Below are 23659 nucleotides of genomic sequence, written 5' to 3' on the forward strand. Positions count from 1 at the left end.
TGAGGAACCCCACTGCTCGCCATCCTTTCCTCCGAGCGGATTCCATTTACCACCTCCCTCTGCCACCTGCGGGTCAACCAGTTTTCTATCCAGTTCACCACTTTCAGTCCTAAATTCAGCCCTTTCAGCTTATTCACGAGTCTTCTGTGGGGGGCCGTATGAAAGGCTTTGCTGAAATCCAAGTAGATTACATCTAGCGCACGGACTTCATCCAATTCTTTTGTCACCCAGTCAAAGAAGTCAATGGGATTCGTTTGGCAGGACTTTCCTTTGGTAAAGCCATGTTGCCTCAGGTCTTGTAACCTGTTGTCTTCTAGAAAGTTAACTATCCTTTGTTTCAGCAGTGATTCCATTATTTTCCTACCATCGATGTGAAACTTAGCGGTCTGTAGTTTCCCACTTCTCCCTGTCTCCACTTTTGTGAAGAGGGACCACATTCGCTCGTCTCCAATCTCATGGAACCTCTCCCATCTCTAAAGATCTATTAAATAGATCTTTAAGAGGTCCCGCTAGGACCTCCCTCAGTATCCTGGTATGTATCCCATTCAGCCCCATAGCTTTGTCCACTTTTAGATTCTCCAGTTGTTTATAAACTCTTTCTTCCGTATATGGTGCAGTATCGACTTCATTCGCAAATATTCCTTCAGCAGCCAACTGCGGTCCTTCACCAGGGTTTTCCTCCATGAACACTGAAGAGAAGTAATTGTTTAGCACACATTCGCCTTATCCTCCTCACTTTCCACATAACCATTCTCATTATCTTTCAGTCTCGCATGTATGGCAAGGTATACTACTTACAATGTCAACACAGTATGTAATAGAACATTTTAATTGATAGTGAAGAGTAAAGCAAAGATGAAATATATAGGTAGATAAGAGAGTAAGAAGAGTTAGAAAGTAAGGTGACTGATTTAAAGAAAGTTGCACATGAGGTCAGAGAGATGGTTAAATATTATCTCAGCTAGGGTAGAAGTGGATAAACATGTCCTGCTGTAGTATGTGCAGCCCCAGTCACTCCTTGTGTGTGTGTGTGTGTGTGTGTGTGCGTGTGTGTGTGTGTGTGTGTGTGAGTACGACTAACAAGTTAGTTACTTCTTCCATTAAAGGCCTGGTTGAAGAGCCAAGCTTTCACCTGCTTCCTGAAGTAGAGATAGTCTTGTCTTAAGCGGAGCCTTTCAGGCAGTGTATTCCAGAGTGTGGGAGCTACTCCGGAGAAGGCTCGCTTGCAGGTATCACATCATGTAATGTCTTTTGGAGATTGTGTGGTTAGTGATAGTCCTTGGGGGGACCTTAGCGTCCTTGGCGGTGTGTAGAGGATCATCCTATTCTTCAGGTACTCAAGGCCATTTCTTTTCAGGGCCATGAAGATCAGTTTTAAATTTAGCCTTGTATTGTACTGGTAGCCAAAGACGTTTTTGTGTAAATGATGTGATGTGGTCACATCGCTTGCAATCTTCTATGAGTCTTGCTGCTGCATTCTGAATCAACTGGAGCTGGTGCAGGCCCTTCGTAGTCAGACCATTGTATAGTGCATTGCAGTAATCCAGTCTTGATGATATGGCATGCACAACTGGGATAAGATTTACCTTCTCGATGTAAGGAGAGAGGCAGTGTAGCTGTCACAAATAGTAGAAGCAGCTTTTGAAGGTTGCTTGTATTTGGGGAATCAGAGTAAATGTTGAATCTAACTGTATTCCAAGGTTCCTGACTTGTGATTTGAGGAGGAGTTCATACTTTCCAAAAGAGATTTTGATGTCAGGTGTGTATCCACTTGTGTTAGGGACCCAGAGAAACTTGGTTTTACTTGGGTTCAGGCAAAGTTTGTTGTGTTTAGCCCATTCTTGAATTCTTGTTAGACAGGTAATCAGTTTATTCAAGGCTGTAGGTAAGTCAGTATGAGTATGAGTAGCTGCACATCATCCGTATAGATGTAGAACTGAGTGTCCATTGACCGAATCAGCTCAGCTAGTGGCTTGAGGTAGATATTGAACAGAATAGGAGACAGTATCGATCCTTGTGGTACCCCGCAGGTCAGTGATGAAATCGCTTACTCCTGGATTTTATATATGGTGCACTTCCAAGATGCACATGCAACTTAATTAGCTAATGAGCTATTTACCATCAATAACTGGACGCTAACACCTGATTAATGACGATAACTGGCACCACTTAGGATTTGCATGTGCATCTGGCTGTGTGCTGTTCTATAAAGCTTGAGGTTCCTGTGCTTACATTTTGCTGCCAGTTGCCAGCTAAGTAGCTGAATAAGTTTAATATTTAACATTAGTTTGTACGAGATAAGAATCAGTTCCTAGTGGCAATGGAACAGGAGACAGTTGAAAAATTGAGGTTAAAAAGTAATAAAAATAATCATGAAAGAAAAATATTTTTTTGGGAAAAAAGCTCTTTCACGTGTTAATGGATCAATGAGGATTTGCATCTGATTGCTTGAAAAACTCAAGTTTAGCAATTAAGAGGCACAAAGTCTGAAGATCCTTCACAACACTCACCATACTCTTGAGCTATTAATGAGTTTAAAGTGTGCTTGGGAATCATTGTAAAATTTGGATATATTCTATAAAGCTTGGCACCTAAATCCCATAGTGCACAATTCAAAAGTGGGTATGGCCATAGGAAGGGTATAGGTGGGGCATGGGCTTTCCAGAAAGCTGTGAGCAGTGTTATAGAATAATGGGTCAGTGCACCCAACTTGAGCGCTAGGATTTACACCAGTTTTCAGCAGGTGTAAGTCTAGCACCCAGAGTTGGGTACAGGAATCAGCAGTATGCACTGTGGAGGAGTAGCCTAGTGGTTAGTGCAGCTGGCTTTGATCCTGGGGAACTGGGTTCAATTCTCACTACAGTGCCTTGTGACTCTGGGCAAGTCACAGTGCATGCTGAAAAATGGCTTGCGTAGTGTGGGCACGCAGCAATCCAATTTTCAGTGCATCTGTAAAAAATGCCTTTTTAAAATTTTTGCCAAAAATGAACATGCAGCAAAATGAAAATTGCCGCGCATCCATTTTGGGTCTGAGATCTTACCATTGACCTAGCGGTAAAGACTCATGCAGTAACTGGGCATTAATGACCTGTGCGCATCCATTATGCGTGCCTGAAAATAAAAAATATTTTTCGGATACACGTATTGGACACGCGCCAAAAATTAAATTACCACAAGAGCCACGTGATAGTCGGGCGGTATCTCCATTTAGGCATGCATTGGGCACACATAGACGCTTACGTGGCTTAGTAAAAGGGCCCCTTAATCTTCCATTGCTCCAGGTTCAAAATAAGTACCTGTATATAAACCACTTTCATCCTAAACACAGAAAGGTGGCATATCAAGTTCCCGTTCCCTTCCAACTTCCACAAGCTGTTCTATAAAGGGTTAGAGCGGTATAGAAAGTTTGGGAAATAAATACTTTTTTTCTGTGTCTGTGACTCCAATTCCCAAAGCTATAGAAAGCATTTGATCCCTGGGTGGCAGACTAATGACACCCTATGGTGTGACTGCCCAGGTCACAACCCCAATATAGTTTGGAAAGCACTGCTATAGGAGATCTTTATAATTCCTTCATTTACTGCTCAAACAGATTGTCATAGGCAGAAAGCACTACACCAGTGCAGAGACGTAGGAAAGAGGTACCATGAACTCTACAAACCTCCGGGTTAGTCTATTAATTATTAGATGTATTAGTGAAATGTTGGCTGGTTTGTTTGGATTTTTTTAGTAGAATGAACTCAATTCAAGCTATGTTCTTGGACTCCGGATAGTGAATATCTCGTGTGGTTTGGGATTCGATGAAGAACAGCTCTCATAAAATGTAACATTTCTGGTGTTAAAATGGGGTTTTTGTTATGACTCATAGAAAGGTATTCAAATTGTGCAGGACACAGAATCACCACCATAGACACACATTTAACTTCTTCCATTCTGCCCACAAGGGGCTATTCACTGTGGTACATGCATGCCTTTTACTCACCTCCCTGTGCACTCAAACCTAAATATATTTTTACTCCTTCCAGGATTTAGAATATCTCCAAACAGAAACAGTTTCAACAACTTTCATTTCCTCTCATGGTTAAAATAGCCCATTTATATTAACTAATCCAGGCCTTTTTCAATATATCACATCCCATAAGAGGAAAATTGAATAAAAAGACTTCCTTTGGTTCTGTAAAAACCTTTGGCTACAATTTGTTCTGGGTAATGTCACTTTTGCAGTGACAAAATACCACTTTCTCCACAGAAGATTCTGACATTCACCATTTTACAGCTTAGTCAGAGCTCTAGCTTTCATCTTCAGGTGAAGAGACTCTTTTGTACATCCCCTATAGCAGGGGTCCTCAAATCCAGTCCTCGAGGTCCAGAACCCAGCCTGGTTTTCAGGATTTCCACAATGAATATATATGAGATCTATTTGCATTCACTTCTTCCATTGCATACAAACAGATTTCATACCTATTCATTGTGGAAATCCTGAAAGCCAGGCTATGTTCTGGACCTCAAGGACAGGATTTTAGGACCCCTGCTCTACCGCCTGGGTCTCTTACAGCACTGCCAACATTCAAGGGTTGCTCCAGAAGTACTATTTGCAAGCACGTGACAGACGTAGCCATGGTGAAGCGATCAGCCTCAGGATGAAAAACTATGAATTGCATATTTATGGTTTATATTTATTTAAACCTTGATGTACCTTCCTTCACCATGCACCAAGGCAGCTTAAAATCAATACTGACTAAAATATAAAGGAGGCAATTCTAGAATTTGGCACCTTAGTTTGGGCACCCCAAGACAGAGGGAGGAGTATCTATTCTATAATGGCATCTGGGCACCCAGATCCCATTATAGAATACTAGCATAACCCACATCGGCATATGGATTAGGTTTACAGCAGGTCAATGGCAGGCATAAGTGGGCTCACCTAAGTACAGCAAGCAACCTACTCATGCATAAGTAGGACATGCCAATGTCCCTCTCTGCCTAAGTGAATGACTCCTTGTCTAAGGGGCACTTTTCCTGCAGTTACCCACACATAGCATGCGTAACTGCAGGCGCAGTTATAGACTTGTCCTTAAAGAGATGGAGAGAAATTTAAAAACTGCTTTGCTTAATGAATCTGTATACCCTTTGTGTATTCCTTGTGTCGGGCTTTTAGGGAACAAATAAGAGCGCTCTTTGAAGGCAAGATGAAGTTCATTCCTTTGAAAAGGTCTCCTGCTGTACTGGTGAGAAACATCTTAAGGAACTTCCTGGGATGAGCAACCTAAATTGCAGTCCTTTTTCCTGCACACTGCTCTGGTTTTCCATCAAAACCCTGATGAATATCCATGAGATACAGTAGATTTGCATGCATGATCTCATTTATATTAATGATTGGGCCAATCTGCATAGTTTGATTATATTGAAAAGTAGAACTGCCTGAGACCTTCAACAACATTTGAACCCTATGTTTTTCAGGCAGCCAGCATCCGTTACACTGGGAATCAAATTGCATATTTGCTGTGGGGTAAGTTAAAAGCCTTCATGTAACTAGTACATATAGAAAAACTCTCTTGGATTAGAAGCAATGTCTAAGGGACCCTTTTGCTAAGCCACGTAAGCGTCTACACGCACCCAACATGCGCCAAAATGGAGTTACCAACCAGCTACCACGTGGCTCTTGCGGTAATTTCATTTTGGTCATGCATCCGATGTGTGCGGCTGAAAAATAATTTTTATTTTCGAACGTGTGCATTGGATGCGCGCCAAGTGGCATTTGATGCACGTAGGTCATTACTGCCCAGTTACCATGTGAGACTTTACCTCTAGGTCAATGGCTGGAGGAAAATGGAAGTGCGGCAATTTCGATTTTGCTACACATCCATTTTCGGCAAAAATTTTTAAAAGACCTTTTTTTACAGGCATTGAAAAATGGATCGGTGTTCGCCCAAAACCCACGCCTACACTACCGCAAGTCATTTTTCAGCACACCTTAGTTCAAAACAATTTTTTTCTTGGTCTTTGGCTGAGACCAAGAACATGTTTATGCCACTTGAATATGACCAAACTGGGAATATAAACTGCCCGTTAAAAATGCTAATTAATAAAATAAAATAAAAGTTTGGGCCTTAATTGAAAAGGACTTTTGTTTTCATTCTGTGTTAATAAAAAGACTGTTCATCATCTTAAGCTCAAAAATGTTTATGAATAAGTCAATCATCATCATCCTGACCAATTTCTGTTTAAAGCATCTTTCCATTTTAGCAATGCTCAAGGTCTGCATACACAGTATCAAACAGCAACAAAACAGCAAAATAATACAGACAATATAACAAGCATTGGTAACAAAAATCAATATAATAGAATAAATTAAATCAGAAATTGAAAAGCAAAACAACATAAATTAAAGAATGATATTAAAGTCTAATGATTTATAAGAAAATCATGGGGAAAAAATGACCCCTCAGCCTATATTGAGTAAAAACATCCATCACATTAACAGCTGGTATTCTCACTTTAAACTTTACCAATATCTCCTGTTATGCCAAACTTGGAAATAATCTAAAAGAGCTCTCTAACCTGTTTACTAAGCCAGTGGCTGCCGTTCACTAATGCTGACACAACCCATTCACTTTGAATGGGCTGTGTCGGTATTGCCACGTGGGTTAGTAAACAGGAGGGGTAAGTATGGCCCAGGAATACAAGCTGTTAAAACTATGCAAAAGCTTGCTGACATAGTATGGTCTTAAGGACTTCCTACAAGGACAAAAGCGTCTTGGAAAAATGAGCATATTTATGGAGCTCTGTCCATAACGTAGCTCCATTAAATGAAAAATAGGGATTCCCATTCTTTACTGTGCATTTGGTTTGCTAGCTGGCCTTAAAACATTTAGGGGACAATTCTATAAAGCATGCCAAAATTTAGGTACCAAAATATAGGGGTCTGTTTACTAAGCCGCATTAGCGGTTTCCATGCGGCACTGCCGAAACAGCCCATTCAAAGTGAATGGGCTGTGTCGGCACTAGCACATAGCCAGACACACTAGCAGCTTAGTAAACCCCAGCAATAGTGTGCTATGCGCTAATTCTCTAACAGCATCTGGGCACCCAGATTCAATTCTAGAATACTAGCTGGGGGGGGGACCCTTTTACAAAGCTGTGCTAGCGTTTTTAGCTCACGGTAAAAAATCAGCTGGCGGTAAACGCTGAGATGCCCATAGGAATATAATGGGCCTCTCAACGTTTACCGCGAGCTAAAAATGCTAGCATGGCTTTGTAAAAGACCCCCTTAAGTTGGCGTTTATTATTATTTATGTATTAATTATTGCATTTGTATCCCACATTTTCCCACCTATTTGCAGGCTCAATGTGGCTTACAGTATTCCGTCATGGCGATCGCCATTTCCGGAGTGAGAGATACACATGGTATTACATTAGAACATGATTGACGTGTAGTAGATTAAACAGTCAGTTATAAAGAGTTCATTATTGGAATTACAGATAGGGTGGTATTGCGTTAAAGTTCATTCGTGGTAGAGCAGTCTTTGGTAGTCCAGTATAGTGAGTTGGATTTTATCTAGTTCAGGCTATTCAACCAGCAGTGATCAGCATTTTACTGACCGCTGCCAGCATTATCCTCGGAAATTCAATGCCAGGTCACATCTGGGCTCTGGCATTGAACTTCTAGGTATACAAAGCCAGTGAAACCATAGCCAGTTGCCATATTCAGCACTTAACCGGCTATGGTGAACCGCATAAAGATAAGACTGACTTTTATGTGGTCCTATTTATGCGGTCACCTTGGCCGGGTAAGTGCTGGCCAAGTGCGGACTCCACCCCGGGGCACCCCCTACAATAGTAGGTTTTGAGTTGGGCGCTACAGTCTGTGCACTGATCGAGGCTGAATAGATTTAGATGGGCTGGAGTGGAGCTTTTCAGGGGCTTTGACGACAACTTCAGCAATTTTAGAACAAGGCCAGTGCCGGGCAGACTTCTAAGGTCTATGCCCTAAAAATGGCAAGGACAAATCAAGATCAGATATAAATATGAAGTATCACATCATACCTTATGTAATGAGTTTATCTTGTTGGGCAGACTGGATGGACCGTACAGGTCTTTATCTGTCGTCATCTGCTATGTTACTAAGTTCAGCAGCATTTTCTGGTTAAGTGACGCTGAATATGACTGCCCTGAATAAGCAATTTAACTGTCCAGAAGCCATTTCTAGTTGATTAAATTGCTTCAAATATCAACCCCTACAAGCCTACATTTTGACACACTAGCTTATGCCATTGCCATGCCAATAGAAGGTGTAAATGTTCATACCTAAATGTGGCACTTTAGCATGTAACCTACAATATTCACCACCTAACTTTAGGTGATCTGTTATTGAATGAGGGGATTAGTGTGTGTAAAATCAATTTAATGCACATTAACCTATGTTTTAATGTGTTTACAATAGATTAGTGTGTGTTAAAATCTTAAAAGATTGAAACAAATGTGTGAAATGAACCACAAAATTCTTAATATCAGGGGGAAAAAGAGCTGAAAACAAACCAACATTTTTGCTGGTGCATATTACTATTGAAAAAATCTTGTTCCAAATGCCAGCTAATCTAACTTCTGACCATGGAGGAATTTTTGTAAGACAGTCTTCTACAGATCTAAGATGATACATTTATCTACAGTAACCAAATTGGTTGTTTAAATCAAATAGAAGCATTGCACTTATAATTTTGAGCATTAATTGAAAAATCTTAAACTAATATTGAAATTTTAGCAGAGACCAATATAAGGGTTTTAAAACTGGCCTAATTCTTTCATAATGCCTTGACTTAGTACTCATTTGGGCTGCTGTATTTTGGACCAGTTGTTGTGTTGGAAATAATCCCAGTTGTTAAGTCACCAGTACTCCTAAAAGGACACCAGAGGGCAGAAAACAGCCAAATGATTGCATGATGAGTAACTTTTTTAAACCAGCTTTCATCCTCTTTCCCCATCACTAAGCAGAAGGCCAGATTTGTCAAAGAAACTTGTAATGAACATCATAAAAACATCACAGGAAAAAGTATAAAAACAACTCCCACAGACTCCCATTACTAGGGTGAAAAATGCTATGAAAACATTAACAACATGTGTTATATCATTTTGTCATTTTCTATCCAAAGTGACACAAAAAATTTCAGTGTGCACTATCCATATTATAAAACATATATAGGGTCAGTTCTATAAAATGTACCAAAATTTAGGCACCAAAATGCAGTGTGTTAAGCACGAATTCTATAACATCATCTGGGCACCATTATAGAACACTAATGTAAGTGTTGTGACAAGGCTACTGCCAGGGCGGCTAGGATGAAGCAGTTAGACCCTGAAATACAAGTACCAGAAGCCATTACAAGGAGGGAGGCAGAGAGTAGTCTGGAGACAAGGGAATGGACTCCCAGCTCCAGCAGAGGGAGCCGGGGGGGATAGCCAGGCTGAGCCTATAATTTTGTCACCCACTAGGCGGAGGCGGAGGGAAGAAGCTCAGTTCCCCTGGATACGCAATCAATATACCATGCTGCCCAGCTGGAATAGAAAGGGGCCCATGGAGAGGGAAGAAGATGATTGGATGGATTATATGGAGGGTGGGGGTAGATCAGATGGGGGAGGAATCCCAGGAGGGGGGGAGAAGCCTCTATGGAGTGGGAGAGTTCCAAGGCAGGGATGGCCAGCTCCTGAGGGTTTGGAAGGGTGTTGGAGGTGAGAGTAACCTGCTTTATTGGAAGCCTGATGTATTTGGAAACCTGCTTTAGTTACCTGCTTTATTGAAAGCCTGATGTATTTGGAAACCTGCTTCATTGGAAGCCTGATGTATTTGGAAACCTGCTTCCTTTACCTGCTTTATTGGAAGCCTGACTTATTTGGAAGCCTGCTTTATTCACCTGCTTTATTGGAAGCATGATTTATTTAACTGCTTTACTGGGAACCTATGTGGTTGGAACCTGTTTGTTTGGGGATAACCTATGTACTGAAGTTTGTGACAGCTGTTATTGGCTTGATAATAAAAATCATTTGACCTAGCCACTGTCTGCAATTGTGGTGAGATCTGGAAAAATGGCTGGTAGACGGCTCCACCTTGCTGGGAAGCAGTGGACCCTTTTCACAGTGTGCAAACATTGGTGCACCCACTTACACCATGTCAATAACAGGCATTAACCCCCAAATTCTTGATCCCAGACCCATAGTAAACTAATTAGCCAATTATGTGCTAACAATCATTCACTGGTGTTAACAAGCACTTAGGAGTCCTTTTGCTAAGCTGTGGTAAAAGGAGCCCTGCACTAGTGACAGTGTGTTTTTGCCATGCACAGAATCCCCTTTTACTGCAGCGGGTAAAAAAGGTGCAAAAAAGAAATGTCTGTGTGGTAAGTTTGCACTTGTTGCACAGCCATTTCGGGGGGGAACACTTACTGCCACCCATTGAAGTGGAAGTAAGGTCTCCCACACTAACCTGGCAGCAAGTGGCACTGCCCGATTACCACCGGGTAACTGCTCCAGTAAAAAATATGGAACAAATTTCCTTAGTGGCAGAAATAGCGTGCAGTGGGGGCAGAACTACCGTCCGCATCCGCATTAGCAACCTTTTAGTAAAAGGGCCTTATAATTGGCAGTAATTAGGAGTTATACGTGGCTCAGCCCTATGTCCTATTCTATAACATACACACCTAAATTTCATAGTACACAACTCCAAAGGGGGCGTGGACATGGGAGGGGCATGGGTGAGTCAGAGGTGTTCCCAGTAATTAGGTGGGATTTTATAGAACTCCTTCATTTGCATGTCTGACTGCCATCAGTTGGGTGCCAGCATTTATTTATTTGTTACATTTGTATCCCCCATTTTCCCACCTATTTGCAGGCTCAATGTGGCTTACATAGTACCATAGCGGCGTTCGCCAGTTCCGGTCTGAACAAATACAAAGTGTGCACAAGTACAAGGTGTGATTGTGGTAGAATATGGTTCATATATGGTAGCTATATTGGGGGAAACATTAGGTTGGAAGAGGGAGAGTTGGGATGAGTCCGTTACGTTCTTGGTATTGTTGTGTAGCAGGTATTCTGGTTCTTAGGTTGGGTCGGTGGGGTATGCCTTTTGGAACAGGTTCGTCTTTAGTTTTTTCCAGAACATTAGGTGGTCGTACGTTGTTTTTACTGTTTTTGGCAGTGCGTTCCATAGTTGTGCGCTTAAATAGGAGAAGCTGGATGCATATGTTGTTTTGTATTTGAGTCCTTTGATGTTTGGGTAGTGGAGATTAAGATATGGTCGAGCTGATCTTGTTGTGTTTCTGGTTGGCAGGTCTATGAGATCTTTCATGTATCCTGGGGCTTCGCCGTAGATAATTTTAAGGACCATGGAGCAGATTTTGAAAGTAATACGTTCTTTGATTGGGAGTCAGTGCAGTTTTTCTCGGAGGGGTTTGGCGCTTTCAAAACGTGATTTTCCAAATATTAGCCTGGCTGCTGTGTTTTGAGCGGTCTGGAGTTTCTTTATAATTTGCTCTTTACAGCCCGCGTAGATTCCATTGCAGTAGTCTGCATGGCTCAGTGCCATTGATTGTATCAAGTTGCAAAATATTTCCCTCAGAAAGAATGGTTTCACACATTTAAGTTTCCACATTGAGTGGAACATTTTCTTTACGGTGGATTTCGCTTGATTCTCTAGTGAGAGATTCTGGTCAATTGTTACTCCAAGGATTTTCAGACTGACTGCAATAGGAAGGGTGTAACCTGGGGTGTTTATGTTTGTGGGTTTATATGTGTTATATTGGGATGAAATTATGAGACAATGAGGCATATTTTCAAAGCACTTTGGGAGGCTAAGTTCCATATGTTTCTATGGAACTTTGGGAGGCTAAGTGCTTTGAAAATAAGCCTCAATGTGTTCAGACTGAGCTTGATTTCACTGGTGATTTCTGCCAGGTTGTGTTTGTAGGGGATATATATTGTGACGTCATCAGCAAATATGAATGGGTTAAGGCCTTGGTTGGCTAAGGACTTGGCTAATGGGGTCATCATGAGGTTGAAAAGGATCGGTGATAGTGGTGATCCTTGCGGTACTCCGCATTCTGGTTGCCAAGGTGATGATATGTTTGTGCTAGATTGTGATTTGTGTAGTATTGTGAATTTGTTTATGTAGTGATTAAGTTGTTTGGTTACCAAGCCTTCCATTAGTTTGACTACCAGTGGGGATGGATGCTACTGGACGATAGTTTGTGATGTCATTTGTTTTTACGCCTTTGGCAGGCATGAAATGTGCACTAAGCTAGTATTCTGTAAAAGTTTCTGTCTAGTTACCTCCAGGTAGGCTTCCTGGGACCTCAAAACTACAAGGCAACCTCCAAGGCTTTCATAGGTGTATACTCAACAGTGATGTGCAGGAGCTGGCTTACACCGGCTCACAAGAGCCATTTGTTAAGTTTTTAAGAATTGTGAGAGCTGGTTGTTAAAGTAGGCCCCCCATGGCTACTTTAACAACTGGCTCCCGAAATTTGGGCTCGGGTCCCCTCCTGAACTCCCTTTTACTCTGCTGGCAGGGATGCCAAGCCCCATCAGCAAAATAAATAGACTGCCGCCACTCTCCGTAGCTTGTTTCCTGCTCTGAGGAGCATGCCAGGAAAGGTATGTCTAGCGTGCCTACATGGGGGGGGAGAGGGGAATGCATTGTCCCCCCAGTCCTCCCCCCCCCCCAAAAGAAATTGCAGGGCTGGCTAGGCCTGGAGAGAGAGTTCATTGTTAAAAATTTACCAGCACACCACTGATACTCACCCACCCTCCTGGGGACTTCATGAGCCTTTAAGACTAAGGAGCTCTTTTACTAAGGCAAGCTAGCATTTTTAATGTGCGCTAAACGCTAGAGATGCCCATAGGAATACATTGGTGTCTCTAGCATTTAGCGCACACCTATTTTTAGTGCACGCTAAAAATGCTAGTGTGCCTTAGTAAAAGATCCCCTAAATGCATGGGTTCTTGGAATAATGAGTAAATTCAGAAAAGGTGGGAAGTGAGTTGAAAAACTCATGGCTCCTGGCTGGCAGCTTCCAACTCGCTTCTTTTTGATTAATGTTGAGGAAATCTGGGCTCACGTTGTTTTCAGCTTTCTTTAATAGAATTTCAGCTCCGGTTTCTTTTTTTTCTACAAAAGCTCAAAGGTCGCCCTCCTCACCAACTAGCTTGATTGTAGTTTTCTTCTCCCAACTGTGGACAGCTCAGTCTCTACTGTTGTTCACCCTCTAAACCTTCGCCCCTACTCTATCTACATCCAGTTCCTCCCTGCTCCTTGGCGTGAAAGTCTCATGGAAAATAGCAAAAGAAGTCCTGCAGATCAGGTCTAATGTGAAAAATTAAACTCATTAGGAAAACTAGCCCAGTTTAAACAAGAAATGCAATACATATTTGATAAAGCCCTAACTTCACGCCTGTGCTCTTTTCCCACAGGATACCTAGTGCTCCACATTCTGCACTTCCTGGTCGGCCTCCTAATCACCTTCTGGTTTGTGCTTCCAATAAAACAAGGGAAGGGCATGCAGGTGCTCCAGGGCTTTGGTTACACTTTGTGAGTAAGACGAAGGCACCCATTTACTAGACTTTATTGTTTTATCTTCTTAATGCTGGTGGTAGTCAAGACTTAATCTTGTTAAAACTTTGATGTGAGGCTCTTAGAGGATTTATACTGCAAAAAACAAACATGTCTGTGTTCCCTGGTGTGTTGTTCCTTTCTGTCCTATTCTTGGCACAGAGAGTGGTAGGTGTGATCAATCTGATTATTTACTGAATCTTTCTCTCCCCCTTTTTAGACTTGGAATAGTACTGATGGTATTAGTTATAGTTGTGCAAGTGCTGGCTGCCCAGTTCATCTTTCTGCAAGATAAAATTTCTCCCAGTGACCGTAACAAGCCTTTAGCAATAAACAACAGGTGAGTTGCATCAGGGACTTATGGGCGGAGTTAGGAATCTGTTATGATCTGCAATCTGGTTGGTTCTCCAGGAAGTGCATTATTTAAATACTTTAACAAACTGCTCTGGTCTTCTTATCTCTTAACTGAAAAAACCTTCAAATGATAACTCATAAGTACATAAGTACATAAGTAGTGCCATACTGGGAAAGACCAAAGGTCCATCTAGCCCAGCATCCTGTCACCGACAGTGGCCAATCCAGGTCAAGGGCACCTGGCACGCTCCCCAAACGTAAAAACATTCCAGACAAGTTATACCTAAAAATGCGGAATTTTTCCAAGTCCATTTAATAGCGGTCTATGGACTTGTCCTTTAGGAATCTATCTAACCCCTTTTTAAACTCCGTCAAGCTAACCGCCCGTACCACGTTCTCCAGCAACGAATTCCAGAGTCTAATTACACGTTGGGTGAAGAAAAATTTTCTCCGATTCGTTTTAAATTTACCACACTGTAGCTTCAACTCATGCCCTCTAGTCCTATTATTTTTGGATAGCGTGAACAATCGCTTCACATCCACCCGATCCATTCCACTCATTATTTTATACACTTCTATCATATCTCCCCTCAGCCGTCTCTTCTCCAAGCTGAAAAGCCCTAGCCTTCTCAGCCTCTCTTCATAGGAAAGTCGTCCCATCCCCACTATCATTTTCGTCGCCCTTCGCTGTACCTTTTCCAATTCTACTATATCTTTTTTGAGATACGGAGACCAGTACTGAACACAATACTCCAGGTGCGGTCGCACCATGGAGCGATACAACGGCATTATAACATCCGCACACCTGGACTCCATACCCTTCCTAATAACACCCAACATTCTATTCGCTTTCCTAGCCGCAGCAGCACACTGAGCAGAAGGTTTCAGTGTATCATCGACGACGACACCCAGATCCCTTTCTTGATCCGTAACTCCTAACGCGGAACCTTGCAAGACGTAGCTATAATTCGGGTTCCTCTTACCCACATGCATCACTTTGCACTTGTCAACATTGAACTTCATCTGCCACTTGCACGCCCATTCTCCCAGTCTCGCAAGGTCCTCCTGTAATCGTTCACATTCCTCCTGCGACTTGACGACCCTGAATAATTTTGTGTCATCGGCGAATTTAATTACCTCACTAGTTATTCCCATCTCTAGGTCATTTATAAATACATTAAAAAGCAACGGACCCAGCACAGACCCCTGCGGGACCCCACTAACTACCCTCCTCCACTGAGAATACTGGCCACGCAATCCTACTCTCTGCTTCCTATCTTTCAACCAGTTCTTAATCCATAATAATACCCTACCTCCGATTCCATGACTCTGCAGTTTCTTCAGGAGTCTTTCGTGCGGCACTTTGTCAAACGCCTTCTGAAAATCCAGATATACAATATCAACCGGCTCCCCATTGTCCACATGTTTGCTTACCCCCTCAAAAAAATGCATTAGATTGGTGAGGCAAGACTTCCCTTCACTAAATCCGTGCTGACTTTGTCTCATCAGTCCATGTTTTTGTATATGCTCTGCAATTTTATTCTTAATAATAGCCTCCACCATCTTGCCCGGCACCGACGTCAGACTCACCGGTCTATAATTTCCCGGATCTCCTCTGGAACCCTTCTTAAAAATCTGAGTAACATTGGCTACCCTCATTGCAACTTAATTGCTCTGCCTGCATCCATAAAACTCATATAGGTAGAAATATAGATGTGCTCAAAACAGCTATGTTTTAAAAGACAAAAGAGCCCAGTAACTCGATGACAGTGGTAGGCTCACAAGTTGGCTGGGGATGCTGCAGTGTAGGGAATTTATCAAAGATAACCCTAAACAAGAGCAATGTAAATATATTCCCCAAAAGAGTTCTCCTAAATGATCAAACCTATGAGATTGTCAAACACTATCAGTTGTGGCATCAGAGATATTCCATATCAAGAGAAGAGGTTAATTTCACTTTCTAAGATATGTGATTTTCATGTCATTGAAAGGATTATTGAATGTTGAGATGTACTGTGTGCTTATTTTACTTGAGATCAGGACTACTTTCAGCATATTTGACTGCTTTTGATTAATAATAATAATAAAAATTTTACTCTGCAGTTAACTTTGTGGTTCTACGTGGATTACAAAACCAAGAAGCCAGACAGTCACCAGGAAATACAAAACTTAACAAACCTACAGCAAACTTAAACAATGTATAGCTAAAATTGCATAAGTCAGGCAAATCTTACAAAGCTATTGTGATCAGATTCAAAGTACTTTCTTAGGTGTCGAAGATTATGCATAACATAAAATACTTTCTGTATCAGATTATTAACCTGTGATTGCAATGTTTAAAGGTGTATTAAGGAGTACCTCCAGTACTGTAACCAAGGAAGAGAAATTGAATCTAGTATTATTAATTGTTACACTATTCTCCTCAGCACTAATAGTATTACTAATAAGCATAAATTTCATCTTCTCCATATTCAGTCTAAATTTATGCTGTCTCATTTATTTACAAAATTTCTATACCATCTAAACTAGGTGGTTTACAAAAGAACATTCACTTTATTCATATACTACTACTACTACTACTACTACTACTTATCATTTCTATAGTGCTACTAGACGTACGCAGCACTGTACACTTGAACATGAAGAGACAGTCCCTGCTTGACAGAGCTTACAATCTAATTAGGACAGACAAACAGGACAAACAGAACATAAAACAAAACAAAACAGATCATAATAAGAATTCAGTCTTCAAATTAAAAATAAAAAGCCATGACAAACAATTTTGTCTTCAACAATTTTCTAAACTGTGTTACACTACTACATTACCAAAGCTGACCTAGCAGCGCATTCCACAGCATTATCCCTGCAGGAATAGAGGCAGTAGCACATGTTTCTGCATACCAAAGTTGAGTTACTATATCAGTTGAAAGTGTCATAGCAGCCTCTGACCGTAATTCACGTCTTGGATGGTAAATAGTCAACATATGTTTCAGATTGAATGGAGCAACAGCAAACAAAGCCTGATATATAACTGTCATCCAATTTTCCAAAATGTCAAAGATATTATGAATTAAATATAAGCATGCAGAAACTTTAGAATTGACAGGAATTAATAATGTGATATCATTCACATAACTATAAAAATAAATGCTCAATTTCTCTAAACAGAATCCTAAAGGGTGTACGTAAACGTTAAAAAGGGTAGGAGATAAAGGGGAACCTTGAGGAAACCCACACACGTTGGACCATTGCTCTGAAAACTTATCCTCTCTTAACTCTATAAGAGCGTTGCATAAGAAATCCTTTAAACCAATTATAGACATAACCCATTATACACATATTTAATAAAATCTCTCAGTCAACTAAATCAAATGCGCTTCAGAGGTCTAGCTGCAAAAGTAGAGCTTTTTTGCTGTCACTTAATAGCTGATGAGCATTACCTAACAAAGAACAAAGAACTGTCTCAGTACTAAAAGTGGACCTAAATCCAAACTGGGAGGGATGCAAGATATAAAAACTGGTATCAATCTGTAAGTTGCATGGCTACCAAACCTTCCAATAGTTTAATTTAAAAAGGGGGATCGAAGCAATAGGTCTATAATTAGAGATAGTTTGTTTTGATTCTTTATTATTCTTTATAATAGGGGTAATTATAATTTCATCCAAATGTGAAAAAAAACTTCCAGCTGCCATTGTTGATTGCAACCAACAAAAGAGTAAACTCTTAAAATTAGGAGCTGTTTTCAATATATAAGGAGGGCTAGTGTCCAATGGGTAATGAGAAACAACATGTTTTTAAAGAGAATATTCACAGTAGGCCAAGATATTGGTAAACATTCTTCCAAATTTTATCTACAAGGATCTGTGACATGCGAGTACAAAAGCTTTACACAAAAAAAGGAGTAATCAAACAGACAAGCACAGAGTGGAAGAAAACAGTTCCAAGAAATAAAAATAAGTCCAATATCTTCAAGATAAAAATAGTTTATTCTCCAATGAAAGTTGCATGAACTATTCAGACCGAACATGGACCATGTTTCAGCTATTTGCGTTCCTTTAGGGTCAAAACGTTTGTTGAAATGCAAAAAACAATGCAAGAACAACCTTTATTTATTTATTTGTTATATTTATATCCCACATTTTCCCACCTATTTGTAGGCTCAATGTGGCTTACATAGTACCGGAGAGGCGTTACAGACTCCGGTGTAAACAAATACAAAGTGATGTTGTGGTAAGAAAAAATTCATGTGGCACAGCCACACTAGGGAATCATACAACGGAAGAGTTGTGTTATGTCCATTACGTTCTTTAGTTTTGTTGTGTTGCAGAGATCAGGCATTTATGTTGGATCGGTAGGGTATGCCTTGTTAAACAGGTTAGTTTTTAGTGTTTTCCGGAAGTTTAGGTTGTCGTTCGTAGTTTTCAAGGCTTTTGGTAATGTGTTCCACAGTTGTGTGCTTATGTAGGAAAAACTGGACGCGTAAGTTGATTTGTATTTGAGTCCTTTGCAGCTTGGGTAGTGCAGATTTAGGTACGTTCGTGTTCATTCGGATGTGTTTCTAGTTGGTAGGTCGATCAAGTCTGTCATGTATCCTGGAGCTTCACTGTAGATAATTTTGTGAACCAGAGTGCAGGTTTTGAAAGCAATGCGTTCTTTGATTGGGAGCCAGTGTAGTTTTTCGCGAAGGGGTTTTGCACTTTCAAATCACGTTTTTCTGAAGATAAGCCTAGCTGCCGTGTTTTGAGCAGTCTGAAGTTTCTTTAAGGTTTGCATCCCGCATAAATTCCATTGCAGTAGTCTACATGGCTTAGTACCATTGATTGTATCAGGTTGCGAAATGTTCCCCTCAGGAAGAATTGTTTCACACATCTGAGTTTCCACATTGAGTGGAACATTTTCTTTGTTGTGGATGTCACTTGGCTCTCTAGTGTTAAGTTGCGGTCCATTGTAATGCCGAGGATTTTCAGGCTGTCTGAGATAGGGAGGGTGTAATCTGTGGTGTTGATAATTGTAAGGTTATCTGCGCTGTGTAGGGATGAGAGGATGAGACAGTGTGTTTTTTTTCTTTGTTTAGTTTTAGTTGAAATGCATTTGCCCAGGAGTCCATGATGTTCAAGCTGATCTTGATTTCGTTGGTGATTTCCGTGAGTTTAGATTTGTAAGGAATGAATATTGTGACATCGTCTGCATAGATGAAAGGGTTAAGGCCTTGTTTGGATAAGGACTTAGCTATTGGGGTCATCATTAGGTTGAAGAGGATCAGTGATAGCGGCGATCCTTGTGGTACTCCGCAGTCTGCTTTCCACGGTGATGATATATGTTCGAGTTTGATTTTACTTGATATGTTCTTGTGGTTAGGAAACCCTTGATCCAGCTAAGTATGTTTCCACCAATCCCGAACTTATCTAGTAATCTTATTAATATATTATGGTTTACCATGTCGAATGCACTAGACATGCCGAATTGGAGGAGGAGGATGTTTTTGCCTATTGCTATTTCCTGCTTGAATTTGGCTAGGAGAGTGAGTACTACTGTTTCTGTGTTGTGGAGGGGGCGAAAACCTGACTGATTCGTGTAATATTGAGAATTTGTTTATATAATCTGTAAGTTGTTTCCTACCATGCTTTCCATCAGTTTGACCACCAACGGGATAGATGCTACTGGACGGTAGTTAGTGATTTCATTTGGTTTTTTTCTTGGTGTCTTTTGGTATCGGAGTGAATAGGATATTGCCATTTTCCTTAGGGAAGAGACCTTGCTGAAGCATGTAGTTTATGTGGGATGTGAGGTCTGCTATGAAGCGGTCAGGGGCGGATTTCATTAATACACAAGACAATAAGGAGAACCGCAGTCTCAGTAAATCATGCATCAGTCAGCTAAAACAGCACCCAAGAGACACATGCACCAGCTGTTGTCAATGCTCAAACACATAAGATTTTTTAAGCTGGCATTTGTCAAAAATTTTGATTAATTTATTCATGTTCTACAGTTTATACTCATTTTTGTTCTGGTAGGAAGGATTATCACGTGCCCTTTGTCTCTTTGTTCCTGAACACCAGACAGGAGCAAACTTAAACATGTCAGACATGGTTATTTTTCTGTGGATGAAACCGATGTAAAACTGGAGTTTTAGGGGCCCTTTTACTAAGCTGCATAAGCGTCTACGTACGCCCAATGCACGCCAAAATGGAGTTACTGCCCAGCTACTGCATGGCTCTTGCGTGATTTCAGTTTTGGTGCGCATTGGATACGTGTGTACAAAAAAATAATTTTTATTTTTGGACGCGCGTATCGGATGTGCACCAAGTAGCATTTGATGTGCGTAGGTCATTACCGCCTGAGACTTTACTGCTAGGTCAATGGCTGGTGGTAAGGTCTCAGACCCAAAATGGATGCGTGCCAGTTTTGATTTTGCCACACGTCCATTTTCGGCAAACATTTTAAAAAGGCATTTTTCCAGGTACGCTGAAAAATGGATCTGCGCACGCCAAAAACATGCGCCTACACTACCACAGGCAATTTTTCAGCACACCTTAGTAAAAGGACCCCTTAGTTTCCCATTTCTGCAGAATCTCACAGTGAGTTTTTCAAAATGGCCCAAATGAGGGCCAAATATTCCCTTTTAGACAGTAGTCAGATAAACTCAGTGTTCTGCCACTATTTGTATTCTGCAGATGATTTCAGCCCTCTCTTTTAGGGATGTACATGAAAAAAAATGTGGTTTGTGTTGAGATCATTTTCAGATTTTTTTTTTTTTTTGGCCACTGTAAGGACATTGTTGTGTTCATTTTCAATATGGCCTGTAGAATGTGACTAATTCCCTGGTTCTAGAAATGGCGACTAAAGTTTCAAGTGCAAATCAGCGTTCATAACCAATTTACACACATAATTTAATTGATTAACAAGTCAATCAACGCCAACAATTTGTCTGCTAACAACCAATTATTGCATTAACTAGCCTTAATTAGGATTTACATACAGATCGTATTCTATATAGATCTGCATGCATATATTGGGATGGTGCATCCGAGGGAATTCCAACATTTTATGTGCATGCAGAATTCAGCTGAACTAAGCCTAATTTAGGGGCCCTTTTACTAAGCGTCTATGCACGCCCAACATGCGTAAAAATGGAGTTGCCGCACGGCTACCGCGTGGCTCTTGCAGTAATGTCATTTTGGCGCATGTCCGATACGCGCGTCTGAAAAATAATTTGATATGCGTAGGTCATTACTGCCAGGTTACCGCGTGAGTCTTTACCGCTAAGTCAATGGCTGGCGGTAAGGTCTCAGACCCAAAATGGACGCACACCAATTTTGATTTTGCCGCACGTCCATTTTACAGGCACGCTGAAAAATGGATCAGTGCACGCCCACAACATGCACCTACCAGGGGCGCAGCTAAGTGGGGCTACGGGGGCCTGGGCCCCCGTAAATTTGGCCCTGGACCCCCTGCCGACGACCCTCTCGACCCCCCTCCCACCGCCAACCCTCCCCCGCCGTCGCCTACCTTTGCTGCGGGGGACCCCAACCCCCGCCAGCCGAGGTCCTCTTCTTCCTTCGTTCTGTTTCTGAGTCTGACGTCGGACGTCAGACTCAGAAACCGAACAGAAACAGAATGAAGCCTTGCGATCTGCAAGGCTTCATTTTGTTTCTGTGAGTCTGACGTCCTGCATGTACAATGTGAGGACGTCAACTCAGAAACAGAACGAAGGAAGAAGAGGACCTCGGCTGGCAGGGGTTGGGGTCCCTCGCCAGCAAAGGTAGGCGACGGTGGGGGAGGGTTGGTGGCGGGAGGGGGGTCGAGAGGGTCGTCGTCGGGGGTTCAAAGTTGGTGATGGTGGCGGTGGGGGGAGGTCGGCAATGGCGGGGGTTGGCGGCGGCGTGGGGGGGCTAAAATGTGCCCCCTCACCTCGGGCTCTGGACCCCCCCTCCCGCCGAAGTCTGGCTATGCCCCTGGCGCCTACACTACCGCAAGCCATTTTTCAGCGCAGCTTTGTAAAAAAAACCCTTAGACACCAGCATTTACATCTGCTTTTAGCAAGCGTCATTGTCAGCGCCTCCAATTAGGCGTGTATCCTTTATAGAATAGCACTCAGCATGTAAAATTTTCAGCACCGATTTTTAGGCGACACTTATAGAATTTACCCTTAAGTGTGTAAAAGTGTTTTAAGGCATGTAAATCCACTTAGCATGGATTAATTTGGAGGTTTCGGTTATGTGAGTTCAATGTATGCAATCTCTATTCACATAAGATTGCCCAAACAGAAAGCACTTACCACATGCACATCCTTCCCCTTGGTTTTTAGGAACATGCTCAGAACTTTCACAGAGTGCACTGAAGCCCTCACACTTTTTATTCTCGCTGATTTTCAGGCGAGCCTTCCACAACTTCAGCTATTTCTTTATGTTCTATTCGGTAATCCTTGGTTTCGGCGTCTGTCTGCTTCGACTGATTATCAGCCTTCTTCTGGGCAGCTGGTTATTGGCAAAAATTGACAGGTCCCTTTTTCCCAGAGGATATGAGCGCATAGATATGGGTAAGTATCCGGAAAGAGCAAGTTTCCCCATATTAACTTTTTAATGGTATGACTGGGACCCCTCAGCTGTTGCATTTATTCACCAGGAATGCTGATTTTCTCATTTTAACCCAACACCTTAAGAGACCTTGGATTCATATCCAGAACACTATTATACTATTTACTTTTTGAAGAAAATGTACCAAAAGATGTTCCTAAGCTTATGAAAACCATTCAAGTGCTTTCATTTATTAATATTTATATTCCACACAATCCAAATAACAATTCAGCTCTATATGGCTTACGACAATTATAAATAACAAAGCAAGGAACATAGGGTTAATGAAATCATAGCAATCATAAAGAAGTGGAAAATAAGTTGTTAAGATAAACGTAGAATCACGTGGCGGGGCATAATCGAACGGGGCGCCCAAGTTTTCCTGAGGACGTTCTCACAGGACGTCCCGGCGAAGGGGCGGGGAAACCAGTATTATCGAAACAACATGGGCGTCCATCTTTTGTTTAGATAATACGGTCAGGGACAACCCAAACCTCAACATTTAGGTCGACCTTAGAGATGGTCATCCCCGGTTTTCGGTGATAATGGAAACCGAGGACGCCCATCTCAGAAACGACCAAATGCAAGCCCTTTGGTCATGGGAGGAGCCAGCATTTGTAGTGCACTGGTCCCCCTGACATGCCAGGACACCAACCGGGCACCCTAGGGGGCACTGCAGTGGACTTTAGAAATTGCTCCCAGATGCATAGCTCCCTTACCTTGGGTGCTGAGCCCCCCCAAAACCCACTACCCACAACTGTACAACACTACCATAGCCCTAAGGGGTGAAGGGGGCACCTACATGTGGGTACAGTGGGTTTCTGGTGGATTTTGAAGGGCTCACATTTACCACCACAAGTGTAACAGGTAGGGGAAGGATGGGCCTGGGTCCGCCTGCCTGAAGTGCACTGTAGTACCCACTAAAACTGCTCCAGGGACCTGCATACTGCTGTCAGGGAGCTGGGTATGACATTTGAGGCTGGCAAAAAATATTTTTAAAGTTTTTTTGAGGGTGGGAGGGGGTTAGTGACCACTGGGGGAGTAAAGGTAGGTCATCCCCGATTCCCTCCGGTGGTCATCTGGTCAGTTAAGGCATTTGTTTTGAGGCTTGGTCGCAAGAAAAAATGGACC

The 23659-nt window shown here is 41.9% G+C and overlaps 1 protein-coding gene across 1 annotated transcript in view; it reads left to right on the forward strand.

Moving 5' to 3' along the window:
• The window catches only part of LOC115457648 (stimulated by retinoic acid gene 6 protein-like), a 102638-nt gene that overhangs the window by 73263 nt on the left and 5716 nt on the right, over positions 1-23659 (forward strand). The window contains exons 12-16 of the mRNA XM_030187175.1: positions 5159-5228; positions 5461-5509; positions 13459-13576; positions 13818-13937; positions 22328-22491. Of these exons, the coding sequence (XP_030043035.1) occupies positions 5159-5228; positions 5461-5509; positions 13459-13576; positions 13818-13937; positions 22328-22491 (521 nt within the window). The remainder of the gene's footprint in view (positions 1-5158; positions 5229-5460; positions 5510-13458; positions 13577-13817; positions 13938-22327; positions 22492-23659) is intronic.

This window comes from Microcaecilia unicolor, chromosome 1 (genome assembly GCF_901765095.1).
Source record: "Microcaecilia unicolor chromosome 1, aMicUni1.1, whole genome shotgun sequence".
Lineage (NCBI taxonomy): Eukaryota > Metazoa > Chordata > Amphibia > Gymnophiona > Siphonopidae > Microcaecilia > Microcaecilia unicolor.